General features: G+C 38.5%; 1 protein-coding gene across 1 annotated transcript; it reads right to left on the bottom strand.

Annotated features, from left to right (window-relative positions):
- Positions 1 to 61: 61 nt before the first annotated feature.
- LOC122055412 lies at positions 62 to 5957 on the bottom strand. Its single transcript, XM_042616842.1, has 5 exons — positions 5803 to 5957; positions 3289 to 3375; positions 1757 to 3193; positions 1590 to 1684; positions 62 to 277 (listed from the first exon to the last, which is right to left on the bottom strand). The coding sequence occupies exons 2-4, from the start codon at positions 3364 to 3366 to the stop codon at positions 1619 to 1621; spliced, it is 1581 nt and encodes a 526-aa protein (XP_042472776.1). The 5' UTR covers positions 3367 to 3375; positions 5803 to 5957; the 3' UTR covers positions 62 to 277; positions 1590 to 1618.
- Positions 5958 to 13992: the final 8035 nt, after the last annotated feature.

Here is a 13992-nt window from a genome sequence, read left to right as displayed (position 1 = left end):
GAGCAAGTATGATAATGGAATTCATAATGCAACATTACTCGTTATTTTTCCCCGTTTTCGGTTGACTCATAATTTTATAGTTCAATTCCCAAATTATTAGGAAGAAATTGAAGATTTGGACTTGGCACACAACCTAACAATCACATAATTATGTGGATGGAAAATTAAATTACAAATACACCTGGCTTGATTGGAATGTATACTCTAATATTTCCTCTATCTAAAAGATGTGATCGCCCATAGTTCGTAGAACTTTGAACTCCCTGAAGAGCTGCATCTGTCGAAAAAGAAAAAAAAAACAGGACTAACATAAGTGTTTAGTATTATTAAGAAAAATGAACACTGAGAGGACTGTGTGAAAAACAACAATTCCAGAAAATTGTTCAACGTATTTTGGAAGATATTAAAATCATAACAAAGAAGAAAAAAAGTAGAAAAATAAGCATACAGTTTGATGATTCAGTTTTTAATGCGAGCAATAAATGGGAAAACTATAAGATTTACAATGCCAACTAATAACCAGATAAGAACATGCTAAGGATAAAAAAAAAAACTATTTTAGCAAGTACATCATATATGTATCATAATTGATTGTAATAGTGAGGTAGCAACTGGCTCGTGAAACTGAACCAAATTTACAAGTTAGGGAATCAACTGGGCTGCATAAACTGGATCAAAATTTGAGTCTAAAATTGTTGTGACTTTGTCCACCAGTGCCGAATTGATTAATGAATTCAGTAACACTGACCACATTATTTAATTTAGAATTATACCAACTAGAACTAGACAAATTGGACTTCCAATTTCTAAGACAAATATCTAGCATCATAACAAATCCATTGATTAGTTAACCAGTGTTTAGTAGGATCCTGTGTTTTAATACATAGTTATATATACCTTTTGTAAAAGGAAGAAAGTATATTGTACTATAATTAAGTGATCAAATAATTTGAGGCATTCATGTACACCTTTGTATGCTTATATGTTCCCATCAGATATCTCTTTGGGTCTCCTCCACCAAGACCAACCTTTTAAGCCATAGGTATACCATAAATAATTTTGTTTAAGCTTTTCTATAATTTCCTTTAGGCTTAATGCGTGGTATATATGCACAAGCAATTCTAACATTTCAAATCTCTTTTCATGAAATCAACTTTAGTACTATAATTTGATCTCCAATTTTCTTAGATAAGACAGCATTATTCTTATATCAGTATCCACCATAGCACCAGTTTCATTTTTTTTTTTTATGTTATTTCGCATTTGCAGACAGAATGACCAATCTCTTTAGCCTTTTCCTCAACTCATCATTGTATCCATTAATTCTAACCTTTTTCCTAAAAAAGTTTTTATATTACAAAATTTCAGCCAAATCAAATCATGTGGTAACTTCCTTACTAATATCAATCCACAACACTACAAGAAGCCTATTATTTTTCAACAATGTGAGAGCCTGAGAATCGACTGATTACTTCTGTGACCTTAAGGCCAACAGATTGCATATCCAAGCACCAAATGTAACTCACTAAACAAGAATCCTTAGATGTATGCACAAGAAAGCAAAAACAATTCAATAGTGAAAAACATACCAATGCTGATACAATGTACTATGCACACATCACCGTTGTAGCTGTCTCCGTGACAATGCAGGGGTTTTATTGGGTATGTAAACCTTGTAACTTACCTGTCAAAGAGGATAAAATAAGTCAGATCTCAAGGCATCTTACACCTTTATATAAACAAGCTCAAAACCCACCTGAACCACTTCTCCCTCGTGCGTTCTAGAGAATGTCTTTTCTTGAAACTGAGAGCCAGTGCCCTCTTTGTTTTCATTTTCCCTGTGAAGGTTCGGCTTGGAAGGTAATGGTGAGATTTGTTGCTGACTTGGCTGATTCAAGTCATTAGCATTTGTAATGCTGCTCATCGATTTTGAATGGATGTTCTTCTCTTGTTTCTCTTTCATTGGTGATGTATTTAAAGAAGTTTCATTTGAGGTATCTTTTATTCTCTTCAACTGGACCGGATTTTTCTGGCCTTTGCTAGGCATATCAAGGCCTGAATTATTTACTTCTCCAAAGCCCTGATTGGAATATGGTTGCTTAAGTGTATCGCCTGAGGTATCTTCCTCATCAGGGAGTTTGACAACAGATCTCACTCTAGATTTTGATGGCCAGACTTCCCTTTGGATGCTACATTGTCGTTCAAGAATTCTCATGTTCCCCAAGTCATCTTGTGCTATACTATGACATTTAGTTTCCTTGGATTCATCTTCCTGATGTACAGGATATCTAGTGTTTCCTGAAAGGCTGCGTTGGAAAATCTTAAAGTTCTCCAATGCCTTTTGCCTTAACTGAGATTCCAAATCCAGAGACTCCAAGCCACCTGAGTCGTGGTCGCTCTTCTTCAATGCAACATCAGCTCTCCCAACATCAGCATTTCCGATAGTTTGTTTATCGGTATTAGCAAGCCCCGCCAATTTGCAATCCTTTGCAAAAGTCCAATCATCCTTTTCATGCATTTCAAGGAACTGTTGATGATCATCTGATCTCCTCCCATCGTACCTATCAAAATCATCATAAGCTTGCATAATTCTGTTACTGTCCTCATCAATTCCTACTTCTACCACTGCTCTTCCATCTTCCACAACCAGCTCTGATCGAAGCTGGTTCTGCTGTTCAATTTCCTCAAACGTTTTGCCTCTTCGGCTGACGCTAGGACCACTACTCCTACTTCCTCCACGAGTAGAGCAACTCTGAGATAAATACCTACTTCTACCCGTGTCATCATAGCTCGTCGTCCTCTTCCTCTGCCGACTTCTGCCTCTCTCCGAGACCCCATCACTGCTTCTTCTTCCAGACATGCTCCTCGTCTTTGGCAGAGGCTTGGAAGGAGGGCTCCTCGAGACACTACTGTTGCCAGATGAGCTGCTGCTGCGGCAGGTGGAGCAACTACGGCTGGAATAACCACTCGACCGGCTAAGGCTTCGGTACCGCCTCTTGCGGGATGTCCTCTTCTTTCTCTTCTTCATTTTGTTGTTCCTAGCGTTCCTGGGTTCCTTCTTCCGCCTCTCCGACTTCTTCACCCGTTTGCGCCGGTGACGGGGACCGTCGTCGGTTTTGGAGGGGGATGAAGAGTCGTCGCGCAGGCGGCGACGCTTGCCAGATTTTTTCTTCGTCCTACTCTTGCTCCGATGCTGGTTCAAATCGAGGGTTAATCGCGAAATCGTAACAAAAAAATAGATCGGGAAAGAGAAATTAACGGCGAGGGATTGAAATGGGAAGGGGATACCTCGTCATCGGAGTTCTTTCTAGAGCGCTTGGAAGAGGCGGAGGCGGTGGAGACAGCGACGGCGGCGGCGTTCGTCATCGGGCGGAACTGCGAAAGGGGCAACGAGGTAAGCTGAGGGAAAGAGAGCCAGGCTTAAAAAGGTTTTTTATTTTATTTTTTCTTTACATTTTTTTTATCACATTTTTTTCTTATTAAAAAGTATTTTAGGTAAAAAAATTTCGTTAACCTGGAATCCAGAAAAATCTTAATTTTCTGAGATTTTCTGAATTCGGCATGGAACATTACTCGGGAATCATTTATTACCTAAACTAAATAGGATTTTCGTTGATAGCCTTGGATGGATAACCAAGGTTATCAAGGATAACCCCACCCTTAGAGTAAACCTGTGGCAACCACTGAAGTGGCCACTGTGATGGATGTTGTGAAAGACGAGAATTTTGAGAGTGAGCTGGCCGACTATTCTGGTTGCTTCTCTTCGCTGATTTCCGATTTTATTACTTTTCAGTCGTCAGAGCAAGCTGAAAGGCCTATGACACTATCGAAATGAATGAAGACTGAGAGTATTTTCCAAAGCCAAGCGCAGACCTCCTAAGTATCGTGCCACCTTATGCTCCTCCATCTCAGATAAATTGTTTCAATCCATCAGTTAGAAAAACTCCTATATATATTCGTCGACCGATCTCGTACCCTGTCTCAATGAGTGAAATCACTAGATCAGAGTTTGAGTATAGGCGAAGGGAAGGAAGTGTTCCTTCATTTTTTTTCCTTCATATTCTCGTAGTTAGTTATTTGGGATTTACCTTGTTTATCTCGAGAGTATCACATATGTTCCCACCATATTGATGCTTGCCCCTTGAGTCTGATGACAATTAACTTCACCTTCACCCAATCTGGAATTTGCTTGTAGTCGAAGATCCGCTTTACTTCGTTAATCAAGTCAATGAAGTCCTTTACTCACAACAGACCAGAAAATTCAAGCATATCCCTAAATCCAAAGTCTTCAGTAGGCTCCTCTCACCCATGGCATTCTTAAGGTGTAAACTGACGGTGATATGGGTTCTCAAAGGAAGATTCAGATTCACGATCAGAAATCTCACGATCTTCGAGATCCCGTGCCGCTTGACGTTGAGTCAACTCTGCAACCTGCCTCCGTAAATCCTTAATCGTCTTTATGTCCTGGATGTTATGACCATGATGCTCAGCTTTCTCCACTGAAGCCTGCTTGTTGTTGCGACCACGACTACGCCCACGATGACACGCCATTGGATCTAACTATGACCTTCTCGTGGCTCTAATACCAAATGACGCCAGGTAGGATAGCGATTATCCTACATGTTGACTAAAAGAGGGAAATTGAGCCCCCAGGGCGTAGCGCAGACGGTGGGCGTATGGTATCTCTGGCGTAATGGCCAGGGGTCGATTCTCAGGAACTAACGACCTGAGGTTTACCCCGCCATGCGCCTATGGCCTGTGTATATGCATGAACCTCCCTCCATATCCGTGGGGCCGGCACTAGGGGGACCGCTAAGGTAGCGGATCTACCTTTAAAAGAGGGAAATTGAGGAGAAAATATGAAGAGAAATATTCAAAAAGGAAACTTTTATTAAGAAGAGGATTATTCCTCAACATCTAAATATGACTCTTTTATTGACCACAATTTAAGACCCAAATAAAAGAAAGAAATTACAATTAACATATCTTAATTCTAATCCTTTATCCGAAAAGGAAAGTACAAATAATTAATAGATTTTAATTTCAATCTTGTAAAGAATGGAAATAAATCTTTTATATGAAAAATGAAAAAATATACAATCTTAACTCAAAACAAGACATTGATCAAGACAAATCTCTCCTAAAAATACCGTGAATACAAAAATTATCTTAAATACCCTAAAAATTAAAATGACCAAAAATAGTAAAAATACCCTGAAAAAAAAGGGATTTAAATAGTGAAATTTGAGAATGAAACTTGGCGGTTATGGTTTCATAGGTAACAAATGTAATCTTTCGAATTCTACACGCATAATGACAGATAAAATCTAATTTTAAATTTCGAGTTAAAAGTTATGATCGTATGAAGTTTGAAGGGTCAAATTGGACTTCAGCATGGATTTAACCTGTATCAAAAATCCATTAAAAAAAAAAACCCATGGGGTTCTATCATTAACTAGAAACACACTTCCAAGCCTATAATTGGAGGGTCATATGGAAATGGAGCCTCGGACTAAATAGCAGACAAGTAGCATTGACTGAGCTCCTAGCAGTTCAGCCATGATAAGCCTAACCTACATTTCAGCCCGACGGAGCTAGGTCAAAAGACAGGCATACTTCTACATCTGTTGCAATTTTACTCATAGCACAATCCAAAGCATTATAGCACGCCTTCTCTCTTACATCCAATGCAGCTACAGAACAATACTTGCTAAATGAAAAATGAGATGTCAAAATTAAGCTATCAAGTCTGCACTATCAAGATACCGAAGCGAGGAAAAGGGAGAGAGAAAAGGAACAAACCGAAGGGAAGCTTTCGGAGAGCGTTTGAGTACATCTGGATGCCCAAACTCCAACAGGGCTCCCACCGTTGTAGTCGTGCCCGACATTTCTTCCCCCTCTCTCTATCTTCCTTCGACGATCTACGCCGCGTCACTGAAGAGGCGGTGATCGAACACTTCGTCTCCTTTTGCGGCAAAGTTTGGGTCTTTCGGTGGGAGATTCAGCCCGTTGGCCCAAATTGGGGCCCAACATTTCTTCTATATTGAAAACGATCGAAATAGAGGAAAATCAAATTAAAAATTATATCAATTAATTTATTTTTCACATAAATCTGATCATCAACATCAAAATAAATATTAAATATGCTCCTCTGAGTTTTTTTTTAAAATATATATATTTTTAATTTTGTACAATTTTTATCTTTTTAGACGTTATTAAGCATTTTCAGTTGAATATTATCTGGGTAATAAATGTCCCGAACGAGAAGGCGACTTTTCAATTGAATATTCTTCTACCAAGAAGGTTCAAAATTTAAAAATTTTGACATAAATTAACAAAGTCTTAGGACCTTTTAACAAGTTTATGCCAAATTATTTTAAGGTTGCGAAGATTTTAAAAATTTACATATCTCCATCTAAGTTGTAGAATTTAGCATAAGCACATGACTACGTAGGATCGGAAAAAAAGTGCTGGAGAGGGGAGTGATTAACATGCGTCACTTTTTCACATTTTTTTAAAAAATACTTAAGAGTATGTAGCAGAAATAAGACAAACAACAATGCTAACAAATTTGTTTTTACTTAGTTCATAGCCCCACGACTACTAAGGCTTGTACTCGTTGAGTGTTTTCATTAGGCAATTCATTAATAGCATGAAGATTTATAGGAGATATTGAATTGAAAGTACAAGTAAATAAAAATAATTATACTAATAACTTAGAGAAGAAGCTTAGGCGTAGTCATCGTCGGAGCAACATTTTAGCATCGTAGAGTCGTTTTCGGAGCAACACGTGAGTACAGAAGTCATAGAGAATATTGTATGTGTAATTTAAATTTAGAAAATAATTCGTTTAATCTAATAACTGAAAGATCCTTGTAAACCTGGTAAACATCTACCATAAATGCCCACCGAGTATTCCTAGGTAAGACTTTTAACGCATATCTTACAATGTCATAGTTTTCTATTTGTTGTCCAATTACGTGAAGTCCATTTAGAAGGCCCTAGATTCGAGCGTGTAGCTAGTTTGTTGACTCTCCTTTCTATATTTTTATATTATACAATTTATTTAACAATAAATCATGCTTACGTATCTTGGTGTCGAACATTCCTTCATATAGCTCAATAAGCTTTTTCCATAGATCTTTTTGCGTTGATGAACGGTCCAACCCGGTTGAGTTCTTCCTTAGTCAAGTCACATTAGAGAGTTTGTGTCGCTTTAGCGTCAGTGTCGATCTTCTTCTTTGTTAGAACGTCCTAATGTCCTATTTTTTGCACTTGAGAGGTATGCCTTCTATGTTAGTGGGAAGCATAAATCTAGTTTGGATCATGATCCACATCTCAACTTAGGTCTTAAGGTATTCCATATGTCCAACATCATCTTCCATTGAACACAGGCGATTAAATTGTGCTGTAATCTTCTTGATAGATCATTAAAACAAATCTTGCACCACAAAAATAAGAAAAAAAATATACCAAGACTTGATCTTGAATTAGTAGTGTGGGAATAAAATAACATACTTAAAAAAATATCACTCAAGTGATGTTGCACCAACTTCAAGAAATTTAAACAATTAAAAATATGAAAGATTTGTCAGAAGAGTTAATTACACTAATTCTGACTAAAGGTGAAAATTTGAAAATGAAAAATCGAAAACAATTTACTCGAATGGTAGTTGTATCAATTCAAAATAATCCCGCTCTAATTCCAATTGTAGGATCAAAATAGAGCACTAGAGGGGGGTTGAATAGCGCACATTTCTTTTTTACAGTTTTTTTTAAAAACACTTAAAAGTATGCCGCGGAAATAAGACAAACAATAATGATAATAAGTTTATTTTTACTGGGTTCATAGTCCGACGACTACTACTCCAAGGCCCACACTCGCTGAGTGCTTTCATTGGGCAATTCACTAATAACACAAATATTTACAAGAGATCTTAAATTGAAAGTACAAGTAAATAAAAATAATTATACTGAAGACTTAGAGTAGAAGCTTGGGCGTAGTCGTCGTCACAGTAGTGTTTCGGCGTCCTAGAACAGTTTCCAAAGTAGCACGCGAGTATAGAAGTCGTAGGGAATATTGTACCAAGGCTGCTAGTTGAAGGTCTTTTATAACCTATTCCAGGTGCCTGGACCACCCCCAGACACCTCTACTAAGACTTATCCAATCTACCTTCGTCCCAGAAACTATCCATTTCCGGGCGCCTGGATTCTTTTCGGACGCATGGATTGCTAACATGGTTGCACCTTGGCGAAGCTCTATCCAAGTCACCTCTATCCCTTCCTGGGTGGTTAGATCCCTTTCGAGTGCCTGGAAGCTAGCGTGTACAAACCAACCAGGGTATGACAACTTAGTTGTTCGCGTGGCTAGGTTTGAGACATTTCGGGCGCTTAGATCCTATCTGGTCGCCCGGATGTCTGGTTACCTGGATCTGCTTCGGGCACCCAGAGTTCCCTTTTTTCGACCAGCTACCTTTTTGAGTTTTTGCATCATAGAGTTAGCACAAGAAGTATAATATGATGCATAAAATGACATTCTCACCTACTTCTCTTAGAAGAGATTATCTGTTTGCCAAACATTGGGTCTTCTAGACTTGTTTGGGCTTTTGCTTAGTATCCGATCTTGACCTTCGGGGCTTCCTGCTAGACATCCGATTCTTGACCTATCTACACTTTTCCTCAGTGTCCTCAACCCTCAAGGCTTCTCGCCTAGTGTCATCAACCCCTAGGACTTCTACCCCACATTCTCGATATGCAAAGACTTCCACCTAGTCCACTTGATCAGGACTTCTTTGCTTAGTCCACTCGACCAAAACTTCTTTTCCTAACCTTAACTATGACTTTCCTTCCCACTTAGTTAAGAACATTAGATCATAAATAAGTCTTAACTTTGAACATTTACCAACATCAAAATCAGGTTCGATTATCTGATGCTCTCAGTATCCCCAAGTTATACTCAAGAGACTCCCAAGAGTGTAATGATTTTAGTTTAAAATGGTTACGAGGTTTCTACGATCATTATTGAATTCTAGCCAAAATTCATTAATGGTCCTATGGTATTCATGATTTCAAAGTCTTGACATGGTCTGAATTAGGGGAGTTTTAGGAACACTTTAATAGCATTGGTAAGTAAGTATAACAGGCTTAAGCTTTTTGACGAGCTTGTGTCAAATTGCCATAAGGTTGAGAAGATTTCAAATTTTCACATCTCTCAAACCAGGTTATAAAATCCAAGTTTCAAGGCATGATTATACTTAGAAGGTTCCCATGATCATAATTATCTTGGTTTGAAATGATTTTGAGGTTCTAAGACCATCAATGAATTTTGGCTATTTGTAATTTTAAAATCTTGACATGGTCTAAATTAGGGGAATCCTAGGAATACTTTGATAGTATTGGTGATTAAGGGAACGTTTGGTTTAGGGGAATAGGAGTGGGGAATGAGAATGAAAATTATTGATTGCCATTGTTAATGTTTGGATTATAGGAATAAGAATGCAAATAAGGGAATGAATCCTTGAAATTGGGTAATAACTCATTCTCATGTACCTCCCCTTCAATGAGCCATTACCCTATTTTCATCAATCAAAATATTTTCTTATTCCAAAAATACCCTTGACCTAAAACTAAGATTTTCTCCCTTATATCAAATATCAAAATATATTTATTTATTTTTTTCTTTCATATCACTTCTCTCTCATTGTTCTCTCTCATCATATTTTCTCTCTCATCATTTTATCACACACTTTTTCTCTCCTTAATCTCTCCTATCACACTCTCTTTCCTCTTTTTTTCTCATTACACTTTCTCTCTCATCATACTTTCTCTCATCATACTTTCTCTCTCCTCAATCTCTTCCATCGCACTCTCTTCCTTCTTTTTCTCTCATCATACTTTCTCTCTCCTCAATCTCTCTTGTCACACTCCCTCCTTTTTTTCCTCAACACACTTTCTCTCTCATCATACTTTCTTTTTCACCATACTTTCTCTCTCCTATCACACTCTCTTTTCTCATTTTCTCTCATCACACTTTCTCTCTCTTCATTCTTTCTAATCACACTTTCTCTCTCATCATTCTCTTTCATCATATTTTTCTCTCACATTCATCTTTTTCTCACATTTAATTTTTTCTCTTATTTTTCTTTAAGGATAAAAAAGGAAATTTTGATTTATTCCGATAGAAAATATGCAATTAACCAAACATTACTTTTAAGAGTGATATCCATGCTCATACCCATTTCCATTCCACAATACAATGATTCTCATTCCGATTCCTATTCCTAAGAAAGAACCAAACATTCCCTAAGTATGATAACTCTAGGCTCTTTATTGAGTTTGTAACAAATTATTTTAAGATTGTAAAGACTTTAAAATTCCTCATCTCTCAATATATGCTATGGAATTAGTACATTGTTACACTCAGGAGGTCTTGATTTGAAGTGATTATGATATTCCAAAGACACATCAAAATACTTCAAATAAGTTCATTGTATTTCTTACATCATCTTGAGTGTAACCATATCCTTAAACATGATTTCAAAACTTAAATAGAGAGTTGTGAATTTTTGAAATTGACGTAATTTTGAAATTGATACAGGGTCAATATAATATGACTCTTTGAACTTTAAAGGAGCATAACTTTTGACTCAAACTCTTGGAATTAGACTATGTCGAATCTCACGCATGCAAAATTCAAATCGCTAAGTTTTGAGCCCAAATTCCACCATTTAGGCCTGATTCGGAGCCTTCTAAGATCTTTTTACTATTTTTGGTAATTTCTATTTTTATAGTATTTATGGTAATTTTGATATTTATGGGTTCTAGTCTATCTATATAAGTTTCTTGTTCTGTTAATTTCAATTTTTGTCAAGAGATTTTCTTTTCTAGAAGTATCTCTTTTCTTTTTCTATAAGATAGGAATTAAGGTCCATATATTATGATTTCTTTTTTTTTTAGTCTTAGGATCTAAAGTATATATAAAACCATTGATCCTGTCCAGAATCTGAGTCAGATAGACCACCGGGTGAGCTGGATGGAATGTTGACCGAATCGCGATGTCCCGGAGGGGGTGCTGAGATGACTTCTTTGTTAAACAAGTCATCAGAAGTCCTCTGGTCAACGCTACCTGTAGCTAGCGACCGGGTCGCTCCGGTCCCTAGTACTCCGATGCTCGAGGTAGATCCAACGAGTATATAAGTAACAGACTAAGACATATAATAATGAAATGAATGTAGAGTGAGTACGGAGAACGTACCCTAGCCCAGGGGGCACCCTCAGATGGGACGCTGCTAGAGTTATCATGATCCAGAAATGACCCGGAAGAGCAGGTTAATGGGAGTCGGATGTGGAGCTATGTCTGGCAACACGGGGCCGAATGCGACCTGGATCTGGAAGACGATGTGCTGACTGAGAGATAATAGTGGCACGTAGGTCGGGAGAAAATAGTGGCACGCAGACCGAGACATAAAACATCGAACAAGTCAGGTTAAAACATAATGACAGCGAAGACTCAAAGGCCCGATCAACATTGGAATCATACGACAATAGCATATCAGATATCGTACCCATGCTGGAAGTGTACGATAGTGTGTATCGAATGTCGGATCGACTTCAGATGCGTACCACAGGGTGGATTAGAAGCTGACCGCAACGATGAGGGTCGATCGCCAGTGACAATAAGCATAGGATGTCGGAGACAGTGTTGAATGGATCGGAGGAGGCGTCGCCAATCTCGGTAGGAGAGGGCGACGTGAGCTGTGGGGCGCTGTGGACGACAACGGGAGAAGAGAGGGGAGGCCACGCTCCAGTCGGAGACCAACGATGTGGAAGGAGGGGGTGACGCTGGTCGATGATGGTGGCAAGGGGCTGGCCAACGAAGAGTTGTGCCCTTAACGCTGGAGAGGGCAGGCAGTGATCCCAGTGGTGATGGCTGATCGCTGCGACAAGGAAGAAAGTGGGGGCGGTGTCGGAGAGCAGCGCTGTGGATGTTGGCGTCGATCCCTCACTGTGGCGGCATGCTCCCGTGTGGTGGCAACGACATGCACCCGTGAGGCAGCGACAGCGCATGAGGTGGAGAGAAGGGAAGGCCGACGGTGGCGTGGTCGTCGGCGGTGAGGACTTGAGAGAGGGAGAAGATGAGGGGGCAAGGATGATGAGGTCGCTTGTGTGCGTGCGATGAGAGGAGCTGACAGATGATCGGCGACAGTGCTGGCTGCGGGAAGAGAGGAGGAGGAGGAGGAGGAGGATGGCGTCGGCGTGTAGGAGGGAGGAGGTGGCGACCGGCGTCGTTGTCGTGGGAAAGGAAGGAGGCGGTTGTCGCTGGCGGCCCTCGCTCAAGGGTGGCGGCGAGAGAGGGAGAAGAAGCTCCCCTCTTCGTTCCTGTTGGCGGCGGAGAAATTCCACGAAAAATACGCAGCCCCCCATTCATTTTCGCATGAATAATGTCCTAAAAGGGCTAAAGTCGAATGTCGAAAACACCCTCCTTCTCCCTCCTAATTCTTCCTCTGCCATCCAATATATCCACATCAATCATGTTTAGCTATATGAGGATTGATCCCTCAATTATTATCAAAGTTTTTTTTTTTTTGACAAATGACGAATTTTCTCCTTGTTTTCTTTGGATTCTCTACTTGTTTTTTTTTTCAATTCTCTCTTTTCGTAGTCCACAGGATAATCCCTATTTTATCCCGTGTCAGAAATACATTGAGAGCTATATAATGGTGGTATCAATCGACTGATAAGTAATGAGTAGTTACTGCTAATTATAAATCGTGTTCAATAAATTTAAAAGTCTCAGTAATGTATTATCAATGGATTACTCATAGAATAGGGATATAATTAAAAATGATTATGTAATTTGACAAATATAAAAGTTAAATATGTATTTTGGGTGTCATAGAAAATTGAATGTGTGCTGATCCTAAGTCTTCCAAGACTTAAAATTAGGCAGCTAAGGCATCGTTGGATACGTGGAATAGGATAAGTAATTAAAGTGATAAGAAATTGTCATCCCAACTCAACTTATTATACTTGGAGGAACGATTGTTTATCATACCAACTCAATTTTTTATTACTTACTTTAGATTTGTAAACCGATTAAAAAAACAAGAAGTCCCTGAGAGTCTAAAACCCATATAGTGGTAGACTAAGTTTTCCAAGTCTTAAATAAATTACATATGCGGTTCCGTTGGGTACACGTTCTAAGTCTTAAAGTTTGTCAATGAAGAGACAAACACCATCTAATGTGAAGACTCTAAAAATCATCTAGTGGTCAGTATTTGAATATGATTTTCCCACGTATTAACGATAAAAACATAATACTATTTCTCTGTTGTAATCAAAGTCTTTAAGAGTGTTTTGTTGATGGATTTGGAAATAAAGGAATATAATGATAGTAAAAGATAATATTTAGATGATAAGATTTGATAATAATTTCTCAATTAAATTCATATAATTATTTTCATTCTATTTCACTATTAAACCTATATTCATAATTATTATAGTCATTTAACCCAACGTGACTTTAAAATTAATAAATGACTCATTCCTATTTTTATAATTCTAAAATTTTGACATGATTGATGGTATTTGTGACCAAGTATGATTTCAAAATTTCTTATCTTTTTTAATTTGATAAATTTTCATAAATCATGCGGATGGTCTAAGTCTCCCGAGTAATATAATTAAAGCAATGAATTATTTTTTTAAAAAAAAATTATTTGCCCCGACGGACTGAATCAGTTGGTAGGGTGCCTAGACGCTTGCATCGAAGACCGTAGGATCGAGAGTCGCCAGCTACATACGGACATAAAACCTCGGTCTGCTGTGCTTAAATTCTACTAGACTCCCAGTCACCCCTCCTGCCCAGTTTAATCGTGATTTATTTCCTCTGAATATCTGTGGTATCGGACCCAGAGGATCGTTAAGGTGACGGTTTCACCTTTTACATCGAATGAATGGTCATTTTTTTCCACAAATCGAGACATTAGGGCT

The sequence above is a fragment of the Zingiber officinale genome, chromosome 3B (genome assembly GCF_018446385.1).
Source record: "Zingiber officinale cultivar Zhangliang chromosome 3B, Zo_v1.1, whole genome shotgun sequence".
Lineage (NCBI taxonomy): Eukaryota > Viridiplantae > Streptophyta > Magnoliopsida > Zingiberales > Zingiberaceae > Zingiber > Zingiber officinale.
Note: the sequence above shows the minus strand (reverse complement) of the source record. Positions and strands in the feature narration are given on the sequence as shown.